We start from the raw sequence: 22,890 nt of genomic DNA, 5'->3' as shown, positions 1-22,890 counted from the left end.
CTACTGTCCCTTTGGGGCAGCGGATAGCGCGTCATACGTAGGTTCATTGATTTGTGCTAATTTATCTCTCTGGAGCTATTAAACGCAATCGAGAGATGCTAGAGTAAGATTATAATATTAATTATTCTAATAATACATTTATGTATATTATAATATACTTTATGGTTGTTACATATGTGACATTAAAATATATACAAGAAATAATACGATGTTTTTGTAATTATCATGATTCACGTCATATCAGCCCTAACGGTCAAGCGGTAGCTTAAGTGGTGGTGACCTACAGATAGTATCATGGTCACTATAGTCACTACTAAAAAAAGTATGATATAAATGCATATATAGTAAGACATGAGCATTATAATAAAAATGTTAGGTAATTATCTTGTCCCTTTTCAAGATTTAGTAGTCCAGAAGAGGGCTCTAAAATGGACTGAACCGTTCAAAACTGCACATCAAAAATTTGACTCGATTGCAAAACTCTTCTTTAAGACGTTGTAAGGAAAGTAAAAATATGAGTACACAGTCGTATCTCCGCTAATACTGATCCGAACCGGGGCCAAAATCAAAAACTGAAAAACAATTGAAGAATATATTAAAACGGTTAAAGTGCCATTCTTATCTGCTGTATTTATATTGAACTCACAATTGGCGAAAGCAAACTGGTCAATAATTTTCCGGAGCCATTATAATTGATGTTTCTAGCACATAGACATTGTTACAAGGATCGGCAACTCAAGTTCGTGAGTGTTGCTGCCGCTACTTTCGAGTGAGCCAGAATTTCTAGGAGTTGTCGCTAGAGCCATAGGGGTGAGTACCCCTCGGCCGTCTCTGTCCTTATTCTAGTGTGTAACAAAACCACACGGCTTAGGAGTGATGAAATGAAATAGATGCACCATATTGCAAATTACAGCATTATTTTAACAGAGAACATGAATTTAGAATTAGAAAGTTTTTCATTTTGGTTATAAGCAATTTTCCACATAAAACCTGTTTTCTAAGCCGATGTTCTGGTCGTTACAGTCAAAATCAAAGTATTGACTCTAAATGTTCTTCTATTCCTAGTCACTGTTTCAGAGGTTTTTGTGATGTTAAATTGTTCTCTTCAAAAACTGCTGGGAAATAATGTCATATCTTAGGTACAGCAATATTTGTTTTCCCCACAGATCTCATAAGGTTTCTCCTCAGTGGAAAGTCCCCCCTCTTCTTTTTTTCCCCTCATACCAATGGTTATTTTTAATTCTCTTACCTGCTAGTTTTGAGATAGTGTATAGAGGGACAACAATAGAGAAAGAAACCCCTGTCACTGGGAGGGGATGGCATAATCCCACTCACCTTCAAAGCAAAAGTGAAGCCAAAAGGTCATACCCGCTTAGACCAATTCGTACAAGCCACCCATCCACATCCTCATGCATGTTTGAGTTCGCCATGGCTTGGCCAACATGTTGAGGCACCTAAAAGCCCCTAACCTCAGGTCCTTTTTAGACATCACTTTTCCTACCAGCTTACCCCCCCCCCCCATTTTAGTACTTCCTCTTAAGTCTGTGGTAATATCTTTTTAAAAACATCCATTTCAAAATAAAACAAAAAATGTATTTGTCGTAAGTACCACTATTCAAGCAAAGCAGTGGTATATTATATTTTGGAGACTTTTTAATAAAAAAATAAATTATCTTTAATAATATATGTATGGTTTGAAATAATAAAACTACAAAAGAAAAAAAAAAAATATCGCGTTTTCCCCTTGCATTATTTGATACGTATATGATATCTTCTTTTGTGTAAAGACCATTGCCGTTCACACTGGACTGGTTATTTTCTATAGCGTATCTTTCATTATGTTAAATGAATGTTTTCACTCCTAAAAAAAAAATTATAATGTCCTTCACGTAAAAATTTCTTGAGCAAATACAAATCAATAACCTTAACACTTGGTGAGAGGTTATGATATAATAACAATGTATCAATTTGAAATGTTTGTAATTATGTGAAATGTTATTTCAACATAAAATCCAAAATCTTGGATAGAAGTTGTGACTCGATGAGGGACCTAACTAACTTATCTCTCATCTTGGTAACACTGTTGGAGGTTTCTATTCCAAAATAGAAATAGGTTTCAGTTTAAGAATTAGTTTTCTCTTTTAAAATGAGTGCTACTGGGTCAAAAAAAGAGTGTACCATGTGTTCTTATATTTCTTTAAAACCACTCACGATGTCAAATATTGCAGCTTTTTATGTGCCGGTTTTCGGTTCCGTCAGCTACGCAACATTATCAGTAAACGTGATGAATCCCAGTTTACTGACTAAGTAAGTTATCTAAGACTAATCTTTATTTTGGGATATTAATCTATTGTTATTAATTTGTATTGTCTCCCTTTAGGTTTCTTTAATATTTTAAGATTATTCCTGTATTGATTTTTCTGATTCTGTACATCATTTTTCAAATGTACCCTCCAATATTTATACTATGAAGTTTAAAGCCATAGTGATGCTAAACAAGTAATAATCAGCTCTGAGTATCCTATTCTTGTTATTTGATGACATAGTTTTAAATGTATGCTCTTGGAAAATCATATTTATTGGGTAGTGTCATTTTTAAGTTTAATGTTTTTAATAATGCTTGAGAAACATCAATAAATAACTGTTTGAAAAGGATAATTGGCCTTGTTTACAAATTTTATGTAAGACAGTGTTATATAAGCATTTTAAAATAATTTCTTGAACATTCACCCACCTCTGAATATGAATTATCAGAAAAAGACAATTCCAAAACTAAAAAAAAGAAAATTGACGAGCTTAATTTTTTTATAATCTTTAAAGCATTATATGTAACAATATAAATTTGGTAGAAATTTATAGTCAATTGTTTATTAATGAATAACAAGCTTGTTTTTTCTATCACATTTTGTTGTCCAGTTATGAGTAAAATATAAATTCTGTTTTCTTCTTATCAGCTAACCTCAGTCTAATTTTACTAGCCCTAGTAAATTGTCATTTTTTATTTTTTTAGAGTTGTACCTTCTCGAGATGTTACCAATTTTCTTCTTACTACTTCAGTAGTTGGTTCGGGGATGTATGTTTATCACAGGACACATCTTCGTGACGCTGAGATGGGTTTCAAAATGTTGTATAGGTAAGTTTTTTTTTTGTTCCTATTAACATAAAAAAAGTAGAGCACTGGATTTTACACTTATTCAACATATTGGCATTCATGAAATTCCATATCCCAACTATCACTTATAGAAGTATTTTATGTTGATGTTTTTATTTGAAGTATAGCCTTTTTATTTACTTTTCTAATTTAATATATTTTTATTAATTGTTTGAGAATAATTAATTTTAATTACAACAGAATTTAAATGATCATTTTAGTTTCCACTAAGTTTATTTCATTAACCAGCGTTATCAAGGGGACTACCTACAAATTGTTTTCGTATTATTCACTCACAGACACCGCTAATATTTCTTAACATACCGCATTATTGATTTGTCACAATTAATTAAAAACATTTTTCATTACATTCCATTATTTAAAACAAAAACAATTATCAAAATATAACATAACATTTTTCTATTAAAATTTTATAAAATGGCTATTTACTTACAAAATATATAATTTCAATGCATCAACATCTTTTTTAAGATTTTCTTCTTAACAAATCACAGTATCTCTATTATCAATAAAACCTACCTTTTTATTTATATTAGTTTGCAATTATATTGATAATTTATGTTTTATTATTTAGATTTCAAGTCCATACATCTATATTCCTTGAAAGAAATAAGTTTCTTCCATTTTAATTGAAAATCACTTATAAGTCCACAGCAATGATTGACAAATAATTTTTTATTTGTGATAAAATACTAAGAATAAATAACTCCAAATGGTTTAAATTATTTTCTGTGATCCATACAGTATTTTTGTGTGGGTCACAGGAAAAATAATGGGGGGAAAAATCCATCATTTTTAGTTTACCTACAAATGATACATTAAGTTTTTAAATCATTGAACAGGAAAGTGGTCTTTCTTCACAATGGCAACCAATAGAACGAACCATATTCTTTTATGTCAGTAGGGCACATAGTTCATTTGAAATAATGGTATGAGATAACATCATGAGTTGATATTCAAATTTCCAGAGTAAAGAAGCTTTATTGAATCCTAAATGGTGATTTGAAGGCGATTTTTATGTTAATATGTCAATAGAATGGCTACAAAAAATGTCCATGCTTCCTTGTGAATGGGATCGCTATGACTGAAAACGATGTCTTTGTCCTTTTTTCTCTATGGAGTTTTAAATGTTAAAAAGAAGAGTTTAGTGGATCCTAAAGTAGTGGCCGATGTAGGCGATGAAGTTGAGGCATCACCTTAGCAACTTTGAAACTTCAATGGCTCTGGTTTAGTGGCAGCCTGAGGAGGGTGGGGGGGGGGGTGACTTTTATTAGTCTTCCTACACTGTTTAGAAAAGGTCAGTTATCTTTAGAATATGACCAGGTAATAGTTAAAAAAATAAATGGTGGATCCTAAATATATCGTACTTCCTTCTCTTTATATCAAGTTTAGTCTCTTAAAACTCTTTGTGAAAGTATTTCCTAAAGGATAAAAGGGAGACGGTCCAAGTAAGGGTGCGGTCAAAGAAAAACTCAAATAGTGATTAAACTATTTATATTGAGCCAACGTTTCACCCCATGCTGCAGGCCTTCATTAGAGAAAAAAAGATGCAAATCCTTAAATGATGTAAACATAAATGAAAAAATTAAAAGATGTCCAACGAAACATAAAAATTAAATAAGATAATTGGAAATTGAATAATTTAAGACTTAAATATTTTTTTCCTAAAGGAGCATACATTTCTTATTCGTTGGGCCTGACAAAAAAAATATTTCGTAAGGATGCAAAATTCTGAAGTTCATATCAGAAAAAGTACAAAAAGAAGTTTTGATATAAGACACAATTTTTTCTACAAAGACTTATTTATTGTAATCCTGCTATATTACTTTTGTTGAAAAATTTCATATGGTAGAAAATCTCTATGTCATTTTTTAAATCAATCCAAAAATAACTTGAAAATCATTTTAAAAAACTGAAACCACTTTTTATAAATAATGTTTAGTAGACCTATGTAATTAGTCACTCTTGAATCAATGTTTAAATATTTGAATACTCAATTCTAAATGAAGTCAGAAAACTAATTGTAACACTACCAAGAAATCTGGTCTCTGTTGTGGTGTTGCTGATATTTTATATTAATTACTTCTGAGTTTCTTAATTCTATGTATCTTATACTTTGTCAATTTGTTTCAGTTGTTTCGATGCTCTTATCTTCAATTTTGGTTCTGTATTGTTATGGGCTGTTCTAAGAACCGTTTCACCCAAAAGCAATTGCATTTCTACCATCATGGGACTCCTAACCAGCGCTGGCCTCCTTTGTACTGGTTATTCTTATCTCAAATACCTAGACGACAAAGCATCATCAGAGTCATCTGTTACAAAGTGAACTGAAACAGCATGGTTATTTTTTTTTAAAATCTTTTAACTCCCTAGTCTGTTTCGTGGAGTGAGAACTTAGAGCACAATGTTGAATGTTGTTTGTTTTATTATATGAAATTTATAATAAATTAAATTTTTTAGTAATTTGAATAATGATTTTCTTTAACTGTGATTCCTTCCTTTGTCATTAGCAAAATCAGATCTTATAACTTTATTTGGTTTAGTTAACCAAACTTTTATTTAAAAAATACTGAAGGATTAAGAATATTCAGGTTTCAATCTTTCATATTGGTTTTCTCTGCGATAATTTGTTCTGTGGCTAGGTATTTCTCACTGTTATTTGTTGAAAAAAAGTAATTATTATTATTTTGAATATATTATTGTAATAAGTTATTATTGAATTAACAATTGTTTTTTAGTTTAAAACTAGATAGACTAGTTAGACATTTATAATATAAAGTTAAAACTGGAAAATAAAAATAGACTTTATTAATGGTACAGAACTTATTTAACTATCAGCCTTACATATTTTATTTCTATTTAGAATCAGCATTAATGTTTATCAATTATCTCTACAGTTATTCTGAGCATATCTCTACAAATGTATTTTTAAAAAGCCTGTTGTTTTGAGGTCTTTCTTTCTGATGCCAAGTTTACAAAATTTGAACATTTTTTTTTTCAATTTTCTCTTCTCACCAATAGTTTATAAACCACATTCAACCAATAAGTCAATTTTGGATACTTGAAAATTGTATTTTTTTCAGAGTTAAAAAGTATATTTTACTGAGTTTAGTATAAAAAATTCAACATTTAAAGCTTATTTAAAATAAGTATTTTTTTTTTAATGACAAGTTAAATACTAACCTATTATTTTTCAGTTACTTATTATTTTATATGATCTATATATAATTCAGAAATATACTTAATTTTATTTTTGACTATTTCTTCTTGTATGTTTATTTCTATTTAATAACAATAGTTTTTAGTTACCTGAAAATCGGCAATGTTTCTATAGCATCTTGTCCAAGTTGAACTATAAACTTTTATTTATAGTGGTGATTGTATTATAAATGTACAATCCATCACAATAAAATATTTCTTTTTGAAATGCTCCTACTTCTTAGCTTTTTAAATCTCTTAGCCAAATCATTCATGTAGTGATTTGCGGAATCACTGGTGTACATTATATTGCAGTTATTGTAAAATAAAAAAATAAAGATCCTTACTCCATCTTCCTATTCTAGTGGATGGAATAGTGACAGTTGGTATTTAAAGGTTTTCCTTGTGTGCCACCTGCCAAACTAAATCCTAAAGCTCCCAGAGTTAGTCACTGCTAATTTCCCTATGACTTAAACCTCACTCTGAGTATACTTTTACTACTAGATCTTGTGGTTAGAGATAAAATAAAGAAGAGAGTTAAAGCAAAATTAATCTTTTGTGGAGAAAACATGTGAGGAGCTATGTTTTATATATTCCTCTATTTGAATGGATTTGGGTTCTGGTAAGAATTTTAATCTTGTTTCCACCATTAATTATCTTATTTATTTTTTTGATGCAAGAACCATCTCTATAAATTATAGAGCCAAGGTAGTTTGTAATGTTATTAACAGTTGTTCAGTTGAAAGTTTAATAAGGGATCATAAATTCTGACTCTTTGATTTTAATAACAAGACTTTACTTTCATTTCTCAAATATATCCAGCATACTCTGTATCTAGGGCAAAGATTCCCAAAGTGAGTGCCCCAAGTGTATGCCACTTTCTCAAATTTTTACAAAAAGAAAAAATTATAATATCAAAAAGTACAGTGCATTCCAGCATTTACTTTAAACTGTTTTTCTCCTTTTGCTACATTTTTAAACACTCTAAGGATAATTGTGCCGATATCACGTAAAAAGTTTGAGAACCGCTGATCTAGGGCAATGATAACTTAGTCATCTTTGTCTGATAAGATGTCCAGTAATACAACTAAAATGTTTTTCACTATTTTCAATAATTTTTACCTCTTAGAATGAGAGTGTATTCTATAATATTTGAAAATTAGATTGGTTAAAATAGTTAGTTTGCAGGACTAAATAAGAATAAGATATAAACATTATAATGTTTACCGAAACGTTGCTTAATAAATAGTGTTTCAACTATTTTTGTGCCTTTTTGACCGCCACCCAGACCATCTTCCTAAGTTAATAAAATAGTTCTAATAATAAATTCTCATAAATATATGTAACTAAACAAAAAAAAACTCTGAGGTTTACTCGTGGTTCCTCTATGGTCAACAAGCTGCTAGTTGGGAATCACTGTCCTTAGGTTACTCATCTTATATAATTATTACAATGGTGGACTAGAGAATGGAGGGCTTGTCTAAAACATTGTGCTTAAGAAAATATAAATTGTGAAGTTTGAAGAGTTTTTATTCCATGAAATAAAGTACCAAATTAAATCTTGAATTTTTTTTTATTACTGTGTGTTTGTTAAAAAAGATATATATCTTTTTGAAATTAAAAACTTGCTAATAACATGTATGATTTTAAATATTCTGTTCTTTCAGAAAGAATTCTTAAAGGTGTACTCTTTTTTTCTTAGTAACACCTTACTCTCTTCTGTGTGTAACTTGAATCTGCAGTGTTGCTAAATTCATTCTATTTGTGTTTATAAAATAAAATTTAAAATTAAAACTAAGAAAATGAAGGAAGTTTCATTCCCTAATTAAAATATATCATTAAATATTTTAAATTCCTTCATTAATGCATCATATAAATAGCCACTGTTAGTTGGATAAGGGTGGATTGCCTTTTTTGAGCATCATGAATCTTAACTACTTTTTGTATTCAATTCAGATGTTTTATTTAAAATTTGATTAGAAATACATCAACATTTATTTTTTTGTAAAGTAAGATGTTTTTGATAGTTTATTTGTTGCATTATGCCCCTACAATGACTTTGAAGAATGAAGTGCATTATTATCTCTGTAATCTTAGACGGCAACACTGGATGCTTGAATTCATTTGAGGCAAAGGTTTGTTTTCCTATCGCTGACTGCTCTCCTATTGCACAGCATTTATGTATAGAATATAACAGGGAAGAAAGAACATTACTGTATAATAAGTAAGTTTATGTAGTTTATTCTCACTGCTCACATTAAATCTATCTTCTGAATACTATTCATAGTATCAGTCCTACATTGCTATGCTTTTTAAACTTAATCTTAAGAATCTTTCTTACAATTATTACAACCCATTTTGTATTTTTCCTAGTATTATCGATATGTACTCATTTACAATACAATTGATGTTATTCACAAGAAAACATATGAGACTGAATTGATGTATCTGGTTGTTTGTTTTTTTTTTTAAATTGTCATCAAATCATTGTTCATATCTTCCCTTCCTTTGTTTACAAAACTTAAAACAGTAATTTTCTTTTACAAAGTTATCTGATGTGTATTGATAATAACAAATTTCAAATATTCTATGGGTTCTGTTGATAATTATAATACAAATTTTAATTATGTGAATAACGTTTTATTAAATAAATTAGTTGAGAGAGAAGGAAGCTCATAAAATTGTCAACTTTTTCTGAAAATACTTTTCTCTGAGAACATCTCATCTATTAGTGTTTAACCAATTTTAAGTTTGTTGATTTGGGATACGATACAATCATGGAAAGTGAAAACAATGTCATCTAAAGGTTTCTATGTATAACCTTTCAATGCTTTAAAGATTTTTTAGAACAGTTTAAAGCAAATAAACAAGGTCAGTCTAATGAGTTATTTTTGTCCTGCAATAGAGTAGTATGGTAATTTTTCTTGTTTTTTTATGTTTATATTTTGTATTTCTCTACTCCAATTTCATATGGCTCTCTAGGAATTAATCAAGCATTGTTTAGGTATTTTCGGAGAACTTAGATATTATAGTAAAAACAAATTAATGTTGTGTTAGTTTTTCAGAGCTAAAATTGAGAAATACCTTACATACAAAATTAAAATTTAAGGTTATATACAAATGACCATAAAATAGTTCTAAGGAGGGAAGAACAGTTATTTACATTTTTAAGCTCTTCCATTTTTTTATTTCCTGGTTAATTAATTAATTTTGCAAAATGCTTGTTTGTGAAGTGTTTCTGCACGTTAATGAATTTGAAATACAAAACTATTTTGAAAATTTAACTGCACTGTTAAATTACTGGTGTGTAGTTTTAAGTAATATTTCAATTTTAAAGTTTGGTATTGGTGCAAACTGATTAATATAATTTATATTTTATAATAAAGAAGATGGTCGGAGGTACGGTCAGTGAAAAACACAAATAAGTAAAAAACATATTTATTTGTGCCAACTTTTTCTTTCTCATTTTTTTCCATAACTATTATTATTAAATTAAAATATATATATTTCTTTATTCCTTATTGATTACATAACTTTATATTTTTATTTTCTTAATCCTGTTATTTTAATTACATATCTAATTACCTATATATGTTTTATTTCCTACATCTTTAATTACTTTATTTTAAATGATTTTCATTTTGTACATATATTTACTAACTAGATTTTATAGGTAATTTATTATTTGTTCTTTCCTCTTGCTTAATTTTAATATTACTCTTCTCTTACATCCTTCTTATAAAACTTCAACTATTTATGTCTTTTAACACTATTTATGTATCCGTAATGTTAGTTATTTTCTATATATTCTTTTATTCATTGGTTGTTATCTTATTTTTATTTTGTTCTTAGTCCTGATGAAACCTTTAAATCCTGGCCGAAACCTTGGCACTAATAAATAAGTTTTTTACTAGTGCTCTTCACTAAACGCACCCCCACCCATTTTCTCATTATATAAATCCACGATCTACTATTAACTCATCACTCTGAACTTAAAATATAAGTTAAAATATAACTTGAAAAACTATGATTCTTTTATAAATAAAAAGAAACCGCCTCCTATAATTTTCATAAATTTCTTGCCTTATTATTGAGTCAAAATGTTTTTCATTCAGCATTATGAAATATTATATTTAATCTAAAGTTTTCAAATTTGTTTAACTGGACATATTTATTGGTTGTCAGTTCAAATTTCGTTCCTATGTAAATTGATAATCTTAATCAGCTTATTTCTTTGTAGATCAGATTTGTTTGTTACTGATATGAAATAGTGCTGACTCATTTAGAATTAATGATTATGTATTAATAAATGCGATAAGTAGCAATCTTAAAAAAAAAAAACAATAGAACTGATTATACCAATTTTTAATATAGTGAAAGTGGGTACAATGTAGCACATTTTTGGATATTCTTAAGGTATTGTTCAAGTTAAAAAATCAGAAAAGAGAAATTATCTCTTCTTGATTATTTTCTAGGAAGTTATTTATCATTAATACATTAATATGATGAGGTGAACATCATAATATTCTTTAGAATATTATTTAATACTCTTTACTTAATTTCACAACATTTTGGGGTGTTTTCTCGATATTATCATTTTTATTGCAGAAATTTGGTCATTAAAATAAAGCTATCAAAAAAGTCTTACAACATTATATTTAAACCTTCTTTTAAAAGAAATATGATGGATTTTTTTGTTTTGGATTGTTTTAAATTCTTACTATAAATCAGTTTTTAAATTTTTGCAGGTATTATATCTGATTTTTTTAAATATAAAAGTTTTTATTTCATAAGTATTAATATATAGAATAATTATTACATTGGTTCGGGCTATATCCTTATACAATTAATTTTTCTTTGCTACTTGTAACTTATAACCTATGGTTTAAATTTTGCCAAAAAATAAACAAAGAAAAATAAAACCATAATAGTTTTGAAATAAAATTAATTATGGATTGTTATGATGCATTTTACTGCAGGATATATTTTGTTCTCTTATGTCTATATACGGGTTGTTATTGTATAATTTCCTATTTTTATGTCATGGCATTTTTCATGAATTTTTGATCAAATGTGTTTTCCTAGATCCTTCACAGTTAAGATAGATCTTAAATTTTTTGATCCATTTTTTTTCTTGGAAATAAATCTATAAAAAATAAATTTAATTTTACTTAAATTTTGATTCCTGCCCTGATTACAATATGAGATGATCTTGTTATGAGAATCTTAAGGTTGGCTACAGGACAGGCGAAGAATCTGAGACAGGGGAATCCAAAATTTAATTTTTTAATTTTAATTCATAAAATTTTTTTGAGGTTAATAATTATTAATTTTAATTCTTATAGTCATATTTTATTGTTAGACTAGAAGACATAAGATAATATTCTTTTAGATCCTGTTTTATATATATATCCTATATAACTTATAAAACTTATATTTAACACCAATTATAAATACATATTACTATTTAGGCTTACTAAATCGATATTTTTACTATAGAAAATCTAAATTCATTTAGAATCCAATCTTTTTAATTCAAAAATTCAATGGAAACTAGTTTTCCATTAATAAATAGACTGATATTTCAGTCGTATATTATCGATAATTCTAGTATTCGACAAACACAATTTTATGTTATTTTGTTTATTATTTAATCCACATTTGTGCCAATTGCCATGACCAGCAAATATAATGGCATGAAAAATATGTAATAAAAATATTTTGAAAGATAAAATAAGAATTTTTTTGAAGCAGAAAGGAAGAACTACCAAAGTTGCCACAGAACTTGGGATACTCACAGAGTTGGATGAGATTATTGTATATATTTTTTTGGTATTTTTTAATGTTTACATCTATTCTTCCCATGAGAAGCCAACAATTTTAATTTGCAGTTCATATTTAGGAACGAATATGGGAATGATTTGTAGAATTACTTATTGTTTTATCTTATTCTGTTTAAGGAGGGCTTGCAGGATATCTCATTAGTCAAAAACCCAATCCCAAATTATACAATTTGAAACTATTTTGATCTCATTTATATGTTACTTCGGCGGACCCACAGAATGAATTTAGACCTTCCCACTCTGGCTAGATTAGGTTGGTATCCAGTTGGATAATCACCCCATATGCCAGGTATAGCTAAATAGTGGGAAAAAAATTAATAAATAAAATTATGTTTATATGAATTTTGTGACGGCCATATAAATAAGTTTTGAATTCTCATCAAGTTTTAAAAAATAATAGAACAAAATATTTTTTAAATTGTTATATATAAAAAATCTAATTACAATTGACAATTACATTAAGCAATTTATAACACAGTTACCACGAGTGTTGGTACTAGTAGTAGGTATAGTTTAAACAGCTGTTTTAATTTTTTCTCTTCGCAGTAGTTATTTTGGAATGGGAAATTTTATCTCTCTACCGTCCCCTCCATGGATCTGCTACTAATATACGGTATTGCATGTTCAGTTTGTCATACTTAAAAATATTTACTATTGAATTGTTTTTGGATATATTTTTAGGAAATGTCATTTGCAGCCTCAAATAGAATTTCTTGTCATTTTAGCAATCTTCCCCATTGCCTACCACTTTATTAACCTTACACTTCAGTAAACTTACCACCTTATTAATGGTCTTCTTTCATACTCTACAACCGATGTTTCTACCAGTCACTTATCTTTCTTTGTAATTTATTTTTCAGATTAATATCCTCTCATTTTCTATAGCATCATCATCTATGATTCTCGTTATATCATCATCATAATCTATAATCTTTGTTACTGCATAATAGTGTGAGGTTCCTGTGTAACATCCACATGTCTCTCTTTGCCATCAATCTTCTCTTTTCCCAGTTTAGGTTCCTTCTACGGAAGACTTCCTGGACATTCTGCTCCCAAGTGACACCTGGGCCTGCAGGTTTATTATATATCTGTCTTGTTTAGTTTAATTTTTGCTTTTGAAACTTTGAAGTGTTAAAAAATACCATAAGGTAGAATAGTTCCAAGTCTTTTTGTCGTCAAGCTCAAAAACAAAGTTTTAAATACATGTTTTGATATAACAGCTATTTTTGTTTGGATGGTACTGTCCTTTCAAGTATCTTTAATCTTGAACCTTTACGGATGGACCAAAATTTTGAAGTTTACAAAATGGATTTAAACTATTCTTTTGTCTAACTCAACCTTATATTTTGTTTCTTTGTTCTAGTATTATACTTACATATTTAATCAGTCACATATATTTTCTTATAATTATTAACTTTCTACCTTTTTTTACATTATATAATTTTAAAATTTTCTTTCCTTGGTTATGTTATTCTACTTAAATACTTAATTAAACATTTTATTTTCCACTTTTTTCATCACTTTATTTTTACTAATTTTCATTCTGTATAATTATTTACTTGGGTCATTCTGTTTATATTTTCTCTTTTTGATTTTTTTTTTTTGTATTCATTGGTTGTTATCTTGCTCTTTGTTCCTATCCCTGATGTAGGCTAGAAACTCTGACCGAAATGTTGGCACAATTAAATAAGTTCTCTCAACTTGGTGTTTTTTACTGACCGCACCCCCAACCATCTTCTCACCACATAAAACTATTGTGCTTTAAGATATTGACATATTCATATTGAATAATTTTTTTTTTGTTTATGATCATTTTTCTTATTTATGTAAATTAAAAGATTTTTTTACATCAATTTCCTAAATTCCTCTTGAATACATTGATTAGAATATGAGGTGATTTCCAAAAATACTTTATGTGTAATCATCTTATCATTGTTTATTTATTTTCTTATTTTCCAGTAGTAGTTGATAATTCTTATTATGTAAAGTTGCTTATGTTTGGGGCAACCATGATTGTCTATTGTCAATCATTGTTATATATTCTAAAAAAATATTAATACATCTGGTTATGTATTAAAGTCTATAAATTATAATATTAACAAAAAAATTATTAAAACGAAAACGAAATTGATTATGTTTATCAAGCAATACTTTACTAATTTCAATTTATAAGAAATATTACTACTTATTTTCAACAAATCAATTGTCTAAAATAAAGAGGCTAGATCTAATGTAAGCTATGCCAATTAAATCTGTCATTGTTTATTTCAGTACCATAAAACCGGAGTTGTGAGTTGCTTTTATTTTATTTTTGATTCGAGGTTTTTTATAATAGGGAAGTGTTTAAAATGCGTAGCCAAGGTTTCAATCTTGTTCTCGAAATAGATTTGCATTAAGCAATACACAACTGATATTTTGCCAATGCTTATGAAACAAAAAACGAAATCGACCTACTATGTATTTTTTAACAATGTTTGGTTCAGAAGCGCCATTTTGATACTAAATCAAGTAAAATAATTCAATTTTATTTTATATAAGTTCGTGGTTTCTTACCAAGCTTACTGAATTATTCATTTTAATTATTTAAGTACAAAATTGTCCTCTAAAGTTGGAATCATGTTATTATCTTTTTAATGTATTTATGGTGCAATAAATTAAGATAATACATTTATAGCATAATCAAGTAGATCCGTAATACGAAAGCGCCCCTCCCCATTACTTGTTAATGCTTTAAATGATTCATATCGATCAGGTGTTCAAAAGATTTTAGTGAAAATTCTCAACTCTCCAATTTTTGTATATTTTTTTCTGATATATTTTTATAGTTATCAAATTCTGTATAAGTTGAAATCACAACTTAAATATTTAGGAATTTAGTTCAGGATTCTAGAAACAAAAAATTTTACTTACATAGGTGATTGTTCTTCCTCGTTGTTTTCACCAATCCCTGTTGAACGAGGCTACTAATTTTGACGAAAATCAGAAAAATTGATATAAGCCTGCTAATGATCCAATAGATTTTTACAGCCAAAACGTACAGATGCAAGAGTCATTAGCTCTATAGAATATGTTATAATGACGGAACAAGAACATGACCTTCGTACACTCTCTTATATATTTTGGCTTCCCAACGTATCTTACGTCGAATACACCTCTTTCTTTCAGGCGTAGATGAACTTCCTTAAGAAGGTATAGTCCTCTTCTTCTTTCAGACAGTCCAGCTACGCGAGGGCGAAGATCCTCGTATTTCTTAATAACCAGGCTCGATGTCCTTCCATGGCCGTGCAACCCACTGTTCACTGTTTCAGAGACTGAATATTACGTGGGAGTTCTTTTCGGAGCTCTGCAGCTTCTCCCGAACCCCTCCATCCCCTGTTAGGATTTGAGAGACCCAATAGTGTGGAAGGACCCATGCAGCTTCTAGTCGAACTCATAGTTACTTCTGGTCATGACGCTCTTGTTACTAAGGTAGCTACTCACGAGGGGATATGAGTTATATGAGATTTTGAACCTTCGCAACCGCCGGAGTACGCAGGGCCACAAACGCTATTGAAGGTGCTGGATATGTCGAAGAGTATTGGTGATACATATTTTTCCGCCCTCCCTACAACATCCCTACGGACCCTCAGCAGCGCAATAGTTGTTCCCTTGCCAGGGGTCAAACTGAATAGCCGTGGATGGCTCGCAGCACGGAGGACTGGTCTTAGGCTGGTAACAATCATGTGCTCCAGGTCCCTTACTGACGACTAGAAATAGTCATGATGGCCTATATGCAGTCGGAGTTTCCTTATCCTTGCCTCCTCCTTTCGAGATCAGGTCTAAGATCAACAGGAAAGTCCTCCTCCCCATCGGGACGCGACGGCTGTGCGGGTTGGGGCGTATGTCCTAGGGCTCTCGGTTCGGAACGTTGTGGGTTTGATTCCTACCTGGGGCAGTTAATATTTATTTTTCAGTCCCGAGAAATGAATCTTGACATTCCCACCTTGGTTATTACGCAGTGGCAACTCAGGTTGCCGCCAGGGGTCGGCAAAAAGGACCACTTGCCGGATTTGTTCCCCCCACCAAATACCAGTGCCAGTACCAGTACCTCCTCCCCACCATGATCATTGAGGATGTTAACAATTCCTCTTGAATATGGGGAGGATCACAGCGATTACTTCTACCTGTCCACGGCAAGATGTAGGTCCCATGATGGACACAGATGGATATCTGGTAGGTATTATATGTTGCGTTTGAATGGTCAAGAGTATGGACTCTACTTCACAATCCAGGGACGAGTCATCTCTGGGTTAAGTATAATCAAACAAAATCTTCATTGATTCCTCCAGGAGCATTGACTGATGTACGGGGTGAACAGGATTGTTGTACTGCGCATGCTTGAAGATTAGGATTCAAAGTTGTAGCAAATTGAGTCAACTAATATGTTGAAAATATTTTCCTAAATAAGAATTATTCATTAAATGGTTAATTGATGAAATAATCTCAATCAGATAACTCACACTAGGTGTGGCGGATAAGTTGGCAATACATGTAGTGGCGATGATATTACTGAATGGTAAAGGAAAATCATATTAGCAAAATTGTCACCTGTACTTCTTTACTTCTAAACTCCTCAATTACTTTGATTTTATAATTTAATGTAGGGTATATAATCTGGAAACTATAACATTTGTCCAATAAAAAATATTACAATTTTAACATAACAATAGATACTTATTACAAGGTTATAACAATTCAAACTACTATAACATTTGGTACATGTGATTAGATTACAGTTTAGATACTACATTAGTAAAATCAACAGGACTTTACCATGAAGTAAGTAAATTCCATTGCGTAGGTATAAATTCACAAAACGGAACCTTTTGATTGCATTACGATGGGCATAACGTTATTATTATATCATTTTTAAAATATCATATGTTCATTTTCGGCTGGTTTCATCTTTTGTCGCATAAGGTTATGTCATAATGATGATAACCATTCTGTTCTCTCTTGTTGCATTCGAGAATGGAGAAATATCGCTTATATTTCTTTCCGTTCAAATTAATTTTTTTTTCTGTACCATACAAAGTTTAAGGAATTCAGTTGAAACATCAATGACTGCAAACTCTTCACAACTTACAGGTAAGAACCAAATAGTTTCATTTATCATGTTTTGCTTCCTTTTGGATACAACTTCGGTGAGTTTTTACTCCATTTTCCTAATTAGTTCAAAATGATCACATGCCTTGAAATGGATAGGAAATTTTTTATGAAATGTATGGTATCGAAATCGATATTTAAGGGATAACCTGTTTGAAGTATCGTTAATCAATGACAATTATTTTGTCTTTTTCACTGCTCAGGAGAAAATATGTTACGTTCTATAAAGACTCTACCTTATTCACATACATACACGAATGTACGACTTTGAAGATCATATAACACTCAATGCAGATACTAATTTAAGGTAAACATAAAATTTTGATTCTCAAGCTTGGTTTACTTAAGTTTCTATAAGCTAGAAGTAACCTCACTCTCATTAATGTTTATTGGATTATAATTATTTTTATTTGTTCATGGGACTTTTCATATTGGTAAGAGTATTTCTTAAATTTATTGTCCAGAAATTTCATACATAATTGCAGAAGCAATAGGCTTTATTCATTATGTTCCTGAAATCACCCAACAGGAAGGAACCATGAACTAACCTAGCATGTATCATTATTATTCAATTCCAACTATGATTAGTAAAGAAAATATCGATAACCCTACTACACAATATAGGTGAAATGTTTCGAAATATCATTTAATTTAGCTTTTTACATCAAAAAAGAAAATTGTCTCATCCTCATTCTCTATTGAATGGTTTTCGCTAGAACTTCAAGAGTGAAGAGTGGTTAGCTTCAAGAATGCTAGATTCCTAGGAAAATAGATGGTTGCTATCCATTTGAAAGGAAAAGTTTTGGTCTTAATTTGAAATGGACGTATTCCGAAGATAGAACAGGAGACTAGGATTGCTTTCTCAACTTGGGTCCCATTACATGTTTTACTAATAGCCAAAGCAAGGAGGGTTGTCATAAAGTTACAACTGTACAATCCATAGAGACCCCTGTTTGATAAGTCAGTAAAACTGAAAGTCAACGTTCACATTGATCGTATAAGGTTAAGATTGATTCTGAAGTCCGAGCATTTAAAATTTGAACAGGGGGGGAGGCTCGGTGTGTTTTGTCACTTTATTCTTTGAGGCAAATTTCAAAATAATGGGAAAAGAAGTTTTCTGTTTATTACGCTTACTTTTCGGTATCTCATATTCAAATAAGCGTCAGTCGGATTGATAGTGTAGGGGTTTCGTGATTGAATCAATCTGGATTTTGAATTACATTAAAACTAAAGATTGGCGTTTAGATTGACAGATTGATCTTGTCGGAATAATACTGATGGATAACCGAGAAATTTATGTCTGCTTCCCAAACTTATGACATATGTGATACTCCCCGTTACGATGAGTACCTTTCAACAAATAAAAACCCACGTATTTTAACAAAAGTAAAAATACACTGTAAAAGGAAGTTGGCCCGGGTGCGTTATAAAACATAAATAGTTATTAAACTGATTAATATGAGAAAACGTTTCGCCCCACTTTGCAGGGCTTCATCATGACTAAAAGAGGTACAAATAAATAAAATAACGTAACAAACACAATTTTATGTTTACACCCAGTTTTGTTAGTACATAGCAAAATTACTCTCAACTTTTATTTTCAGAAATTCTCCAACGTTTCGGCCCTCAGGCCACTTTCAAGAAGACAACCTATAAAAAAGTTGAGAGTAATTTTGGATCAAAATTGTGTGTGCTAATAATGAAATAGACCACTCTCAAACAATCATTATAATAACGTCAAAAGTTTTAATGGTTTTAAAAAATATTCAGCCACATTCTATTTTACTTTTATTTTATATTATCTATTTTTTTACTTTGTTACATTATTTTACCTTCTTTAGCCCTGTTTTGCCGAAGTGGGGCGAAACGTTGTCTCATATTAAATAAATTAATTATTAATTTAATTTTTTTTTTTAGCGCACCCGGACCATACTTAAATTTTAATTTAAATCTGTACCACTACAAGCCAATGAAGGGTGAGGGACTCAGTACTTTGTAAAGAAGTTAGACCAACGGTTGTGCATGGAGGTGATTTTGTCAGTATTAGGCTCGACCGCCAAATTTTTACCCAATTAAGGATACCAATTTAAGAGGCTGGGTGAACCTCAGGAGGGCTCCAAGAACCCACAGGAGTTGACTCACGGCTGCAGTGTAACAGAAAACAATTTTCTACCCAGCCGGGATTCGAACTTGGGTCCTTATTAGAGTTAGTAGCCACGCGCTTTACCCCGTCCCTCCGCGCTCCCTAACCGGATCATATCCCTTTTATATATTACACACTGTCAATCAACGGTATTCCTAAAGTACATTTGTTTTAATTTTTATAGAATATCGACAAAACATTAATAAAGAAATTCATTCATAATAAAACATACATAAAAGTTGTTTTGTAAATTTCGTTATTTTCTGTTTGTTGGTTGCTAGTAAGATTCGGTTTAGAAGTTCCATACTTCAAGAAGTTCCAACTGCGTCGTATCACTGCGTCCATGGTCACCATGGATACGCATTTTCCTATATTTGTAGTCGAATAAAGCTCATTGTTACGCCTGACACAGTATCTGGGGCAGTGCGTATATTACAAGAGCTCGGTGGAAAAAGTCAGTTATTATAATCTAATTTTTTATTACTTTAATGAAAACAACGAATAATTACTATTCAGAATTGGCGAGTCTGCCAAGTATACTGAGGGAGAATAAAAAATGGCGGCTGTTTCAAAATCAATAGTCTTGGGAAAATAGTCTCAGGAATCATTAGATATATCTACCAGCACTCACATTAAAGCTAATTTAACATACTATAAAGTAGTTTATTACACTTATCTCCGTAGGGGTAATAGTTTTCATGATATTTGCTAAAATAAATTGATTTCTCGTTGTTTGGACAAAATTTTATATGCTAAATTTATATCATTTAAGAATATCATAAAAACTACTACCCCTACAAAGATAGCAGTGATAAACTACTTTATAATACGTTAAACTAGGTTTATTTTAAGTGCTGGCAGACATCTGTACGTCTAATGATTCCTGTAATTTTTTTTCATAAATCATACATTTTGTCTGAACAGCTAGAAATGAACATTTTGTGAAATTATGTTGGCAAATATAATGAAACCTAATAGACTACTTTATGGCACATTTATTTAGTTTTAATTTGAGTGCTAATAGACATATATACGTCTCATGGTTCCTGAGATATAAATTTCCCAAAATAAATTTACTAACTACTGATTTTTCAGTCAATTTTTGGTCAAATTTTGCTTTTTACAAAAGTATATCTAGGGAACTATTGAACGTAAATAGCTCTATTAGGGCTCATATAATAGAAAATTTACTCTTCTTTAAATGATGGTCGGTTGTCTAATATTGTTGATAATTTTGATGATATGGTACTCGGAATGAAAAATTAATTTTTTTAACTTTTGAAACAGACGCCATTTTTTATTCCTCTAATCTATACTTGGTAGACTCATCAATTTTGACTAGTATATATGTACATAGTTTTCATTAAAGTAATCAAAAATTGAAGGTGAAATAACTGACCAATCTTCCCGTACTCCTGAGAGTACACATTTTTCAAGAAACTCTGATCTATGGAATCCGTCAATTACATTTTACAAAAACAAAAACTTTTCTTTTCAGATGTGCCACCATTAGAGCAAACAGTTCGTTACTGAATTTACGTTATTCTGAACCATCATTCCCTCAACTATGTTTCCGTTAGCATTCTAAATAGTTCGGCTGTCAAAAACAAACTTACTAACCAAAGTGTTAGATCTCCGGGCATCTATATGATATAACAACGTAGTTTTTTTTTAATCATTCTTAATGGTCTTTTCATCTACTCATAAATTCCATCGCTACCGTCCTTGATTTCTTCGCCGTCAGTCGTTTTTTTTTTCATTGTTTTTTTCTTATTTTAATTTATTGAGGAGTATTTTCATAATGTACAATAAAAAAAGAAAATAAAAAACCCATCTTAGTAGTATTATTCTTGATTATGTAATTATCATAATCTGCCATATTTTGCTTCCTTATTCATACAATTCAGCAGAGATTATAATAAAGGTTCTGATGAACTTTTGTATAATGTTATGTGTTTGTAATAATATTATGTAGGCCATAGGAAATATTCAATTTATGATCTAGGGCAGCGGTTCCCAAATTGGGGTGCCTTGAGCATTTGCTAGGGGTGCGTTTACTACTCGTGAATGCTAATTTCTCAAAATATTACCCCCAAACAAATTAAATTTTTTTGTTTTAATTTATTTATTGATATTTATGACTGTATTAAAATATATACAAGTATATTTGATGTTAGTTATACATTGGCATGATACAGACATGTGGAGAATCTACCCTTTGATAGAACTCTAATAATTTAAAATTAAAATAGAAAAAATAAAGTGTATTCCATTAGTTACTTTGCATTGAGTTTTTCTTATTTTTTAACATACACAACTGGTCTAAGGATAATTTTATATTTTCTAATCTCGACAAGGTTGCCACAAATTTTTTTTTTCTCCTAAAAAGGGTGCTGTAGTGAAAAATGTTTAGGAACCGCTGACGTAGGGTCCGTAAATATTTTTTAGCTCAATAAGAGTGCTGTAGTGAAAAATATTTGGGAAAAACTTATTATTAGGATATTGTTAGGAACACGAAATTGAGGACTAGTGTTCTAAGGAATTTGGATTGGAAAGATTGAATTTTGCTAACCCTATATTGCTTGGGTATAAAAATGATTTTGCTAATTAGAAGTTTGTTAACCATTGCGCCTTAGACTGGTCTACAAAAAGTCTCCTTTATCTCCCCTAAAATCTCTGTTCAGAAAGGAAGTCTTTAATTAACTTTAATGGTAATTGCACTCTTCAAGCCAATTTTATTGCAGAGACGCTCCTTTTTCAGTCCTCAAACAATGGCGGGAAGAACCTTTAAAGAATTGGCCGAGGAAAGGTTGTAACGGATTTTCATACAAGAATACGAACGATTAAATTATATATTTACATTTTTTTTGGTTGGAAAAATTATAATATTGACATATTACTTCATAATACGTCATTTACTTGTTTTTCATCTGTAAATCCAGATCCTCTTCGTTGTCAATTGCCAGTGTCGTGAGTTGTCAGTAAATTTTATAATATCTGGGGTGGATAGGTGTTCGGTAGGGTGGTAGTTTTGTTTTTTCATCACTGTTACAGGTAGGTCGAGTAGGTTTTCGTGCACTGTGATCGTGAGCTAACCATGTAATCAATGTTTTCTAGACATCTTGATCATCTTAATCATTCTGTCTTCTTGCTTGGAACAACGCTCAAAGCTGAGAAAGGCACACCTGTCTCAATCTAAACATTCCTTATAAAATAAGATGCAGAGTGATCTGATATACCCCGAATACTTTGAGCCTGTTACCATGATCCGTTTGTGTGGCCACATTTGTTTTTATTTTTTTTATAGAATCAGTCTCTTGTAAGTAATTTTTTTTTTTTCGTGGATCCAAAAAAACGAAACGCCATTAATTCTTGTTTTTCTCAGCCAA

The 22,890-nt window shown here is 30.3% G+C and overlaps 2 protein-coding genes across 8 annotated transcripts in view; both read left to right on the top strand.

The window, feature by feature from the left end:
* The first annotated feature begins 1,950 nt into the window (after positions 1-1,950).
* On the top strand, positions 1,951-5,644 carry LOC106678238 (uncharacterized). Its single transcript, XM_014416649.3, has 3 exons — positions 1,951-2,307; positions 3,011-3,133; positions 5,306-5,644. Exons 1-3 carry the CDS (start codon positions 2,147-2,149, stop codon positions 5,496-5,498), a joined length of 477 nt encoding a protein of 158 aa, XP_014272135.1. The 5' UTR covers positions 1,951-2,146; the 3' UTR covers positions 5,499-5,644.
* Positions 5,645-8,421: 2,777 nt separating this feature from the next.
* LOC106678234 (WD repeat-containing protein 26) overlaps positions 8,422-22,890 on the top strand; it is a 44,627-nt gene continuing 30,158 nt past the window's right edge. For 2 of the 7 annotated variants that reach the window (XM_014416641.2, XM_014416639.2), the window contains exon 1: positions 8,422-8,594. In XM_014416641.2, coding sequence (XP_014272127.1) covers positions 8,437-8,594 — 158 coding nt within the window. In that variant the 5' untranslated portion in view covers positions 8,422-8,436. Of the gene's footprint in view, positions 8,595-10,702; positions 10,787-11,572; positions 11,686-16,940; positions 17,032-17,197; positions 17,341-17,516; positions 17,666-22,890 lie in introns of those variants that run through there. The other 5 variants (XM_014416643.2, XM_067045339.1, XM_014416642.2 and 2 more) reach the window with 5 other exon arrangements.

The sequence above is a fragment of the Halyomorpha halys genome, unplaced genomic scaffold (genome assembly GCF_000696795.3).
Source record: "Halyomorpha halys isolate HHAL.00 unplaced genomic scaffold, Hhal_1.1 Scaffold129.1, whole genome shotgun sequence".
NCBI lineage: Eukaryota > Metazoa > Arthropoda > Insecta > Hemiptera > Pentatomidae > Halyomorpha > Halyomorpha halys.
Note: the sequence above shows the minus strand (reverse complement) of the source record. Positions and strands in the feature narration are given on the sequence as shown.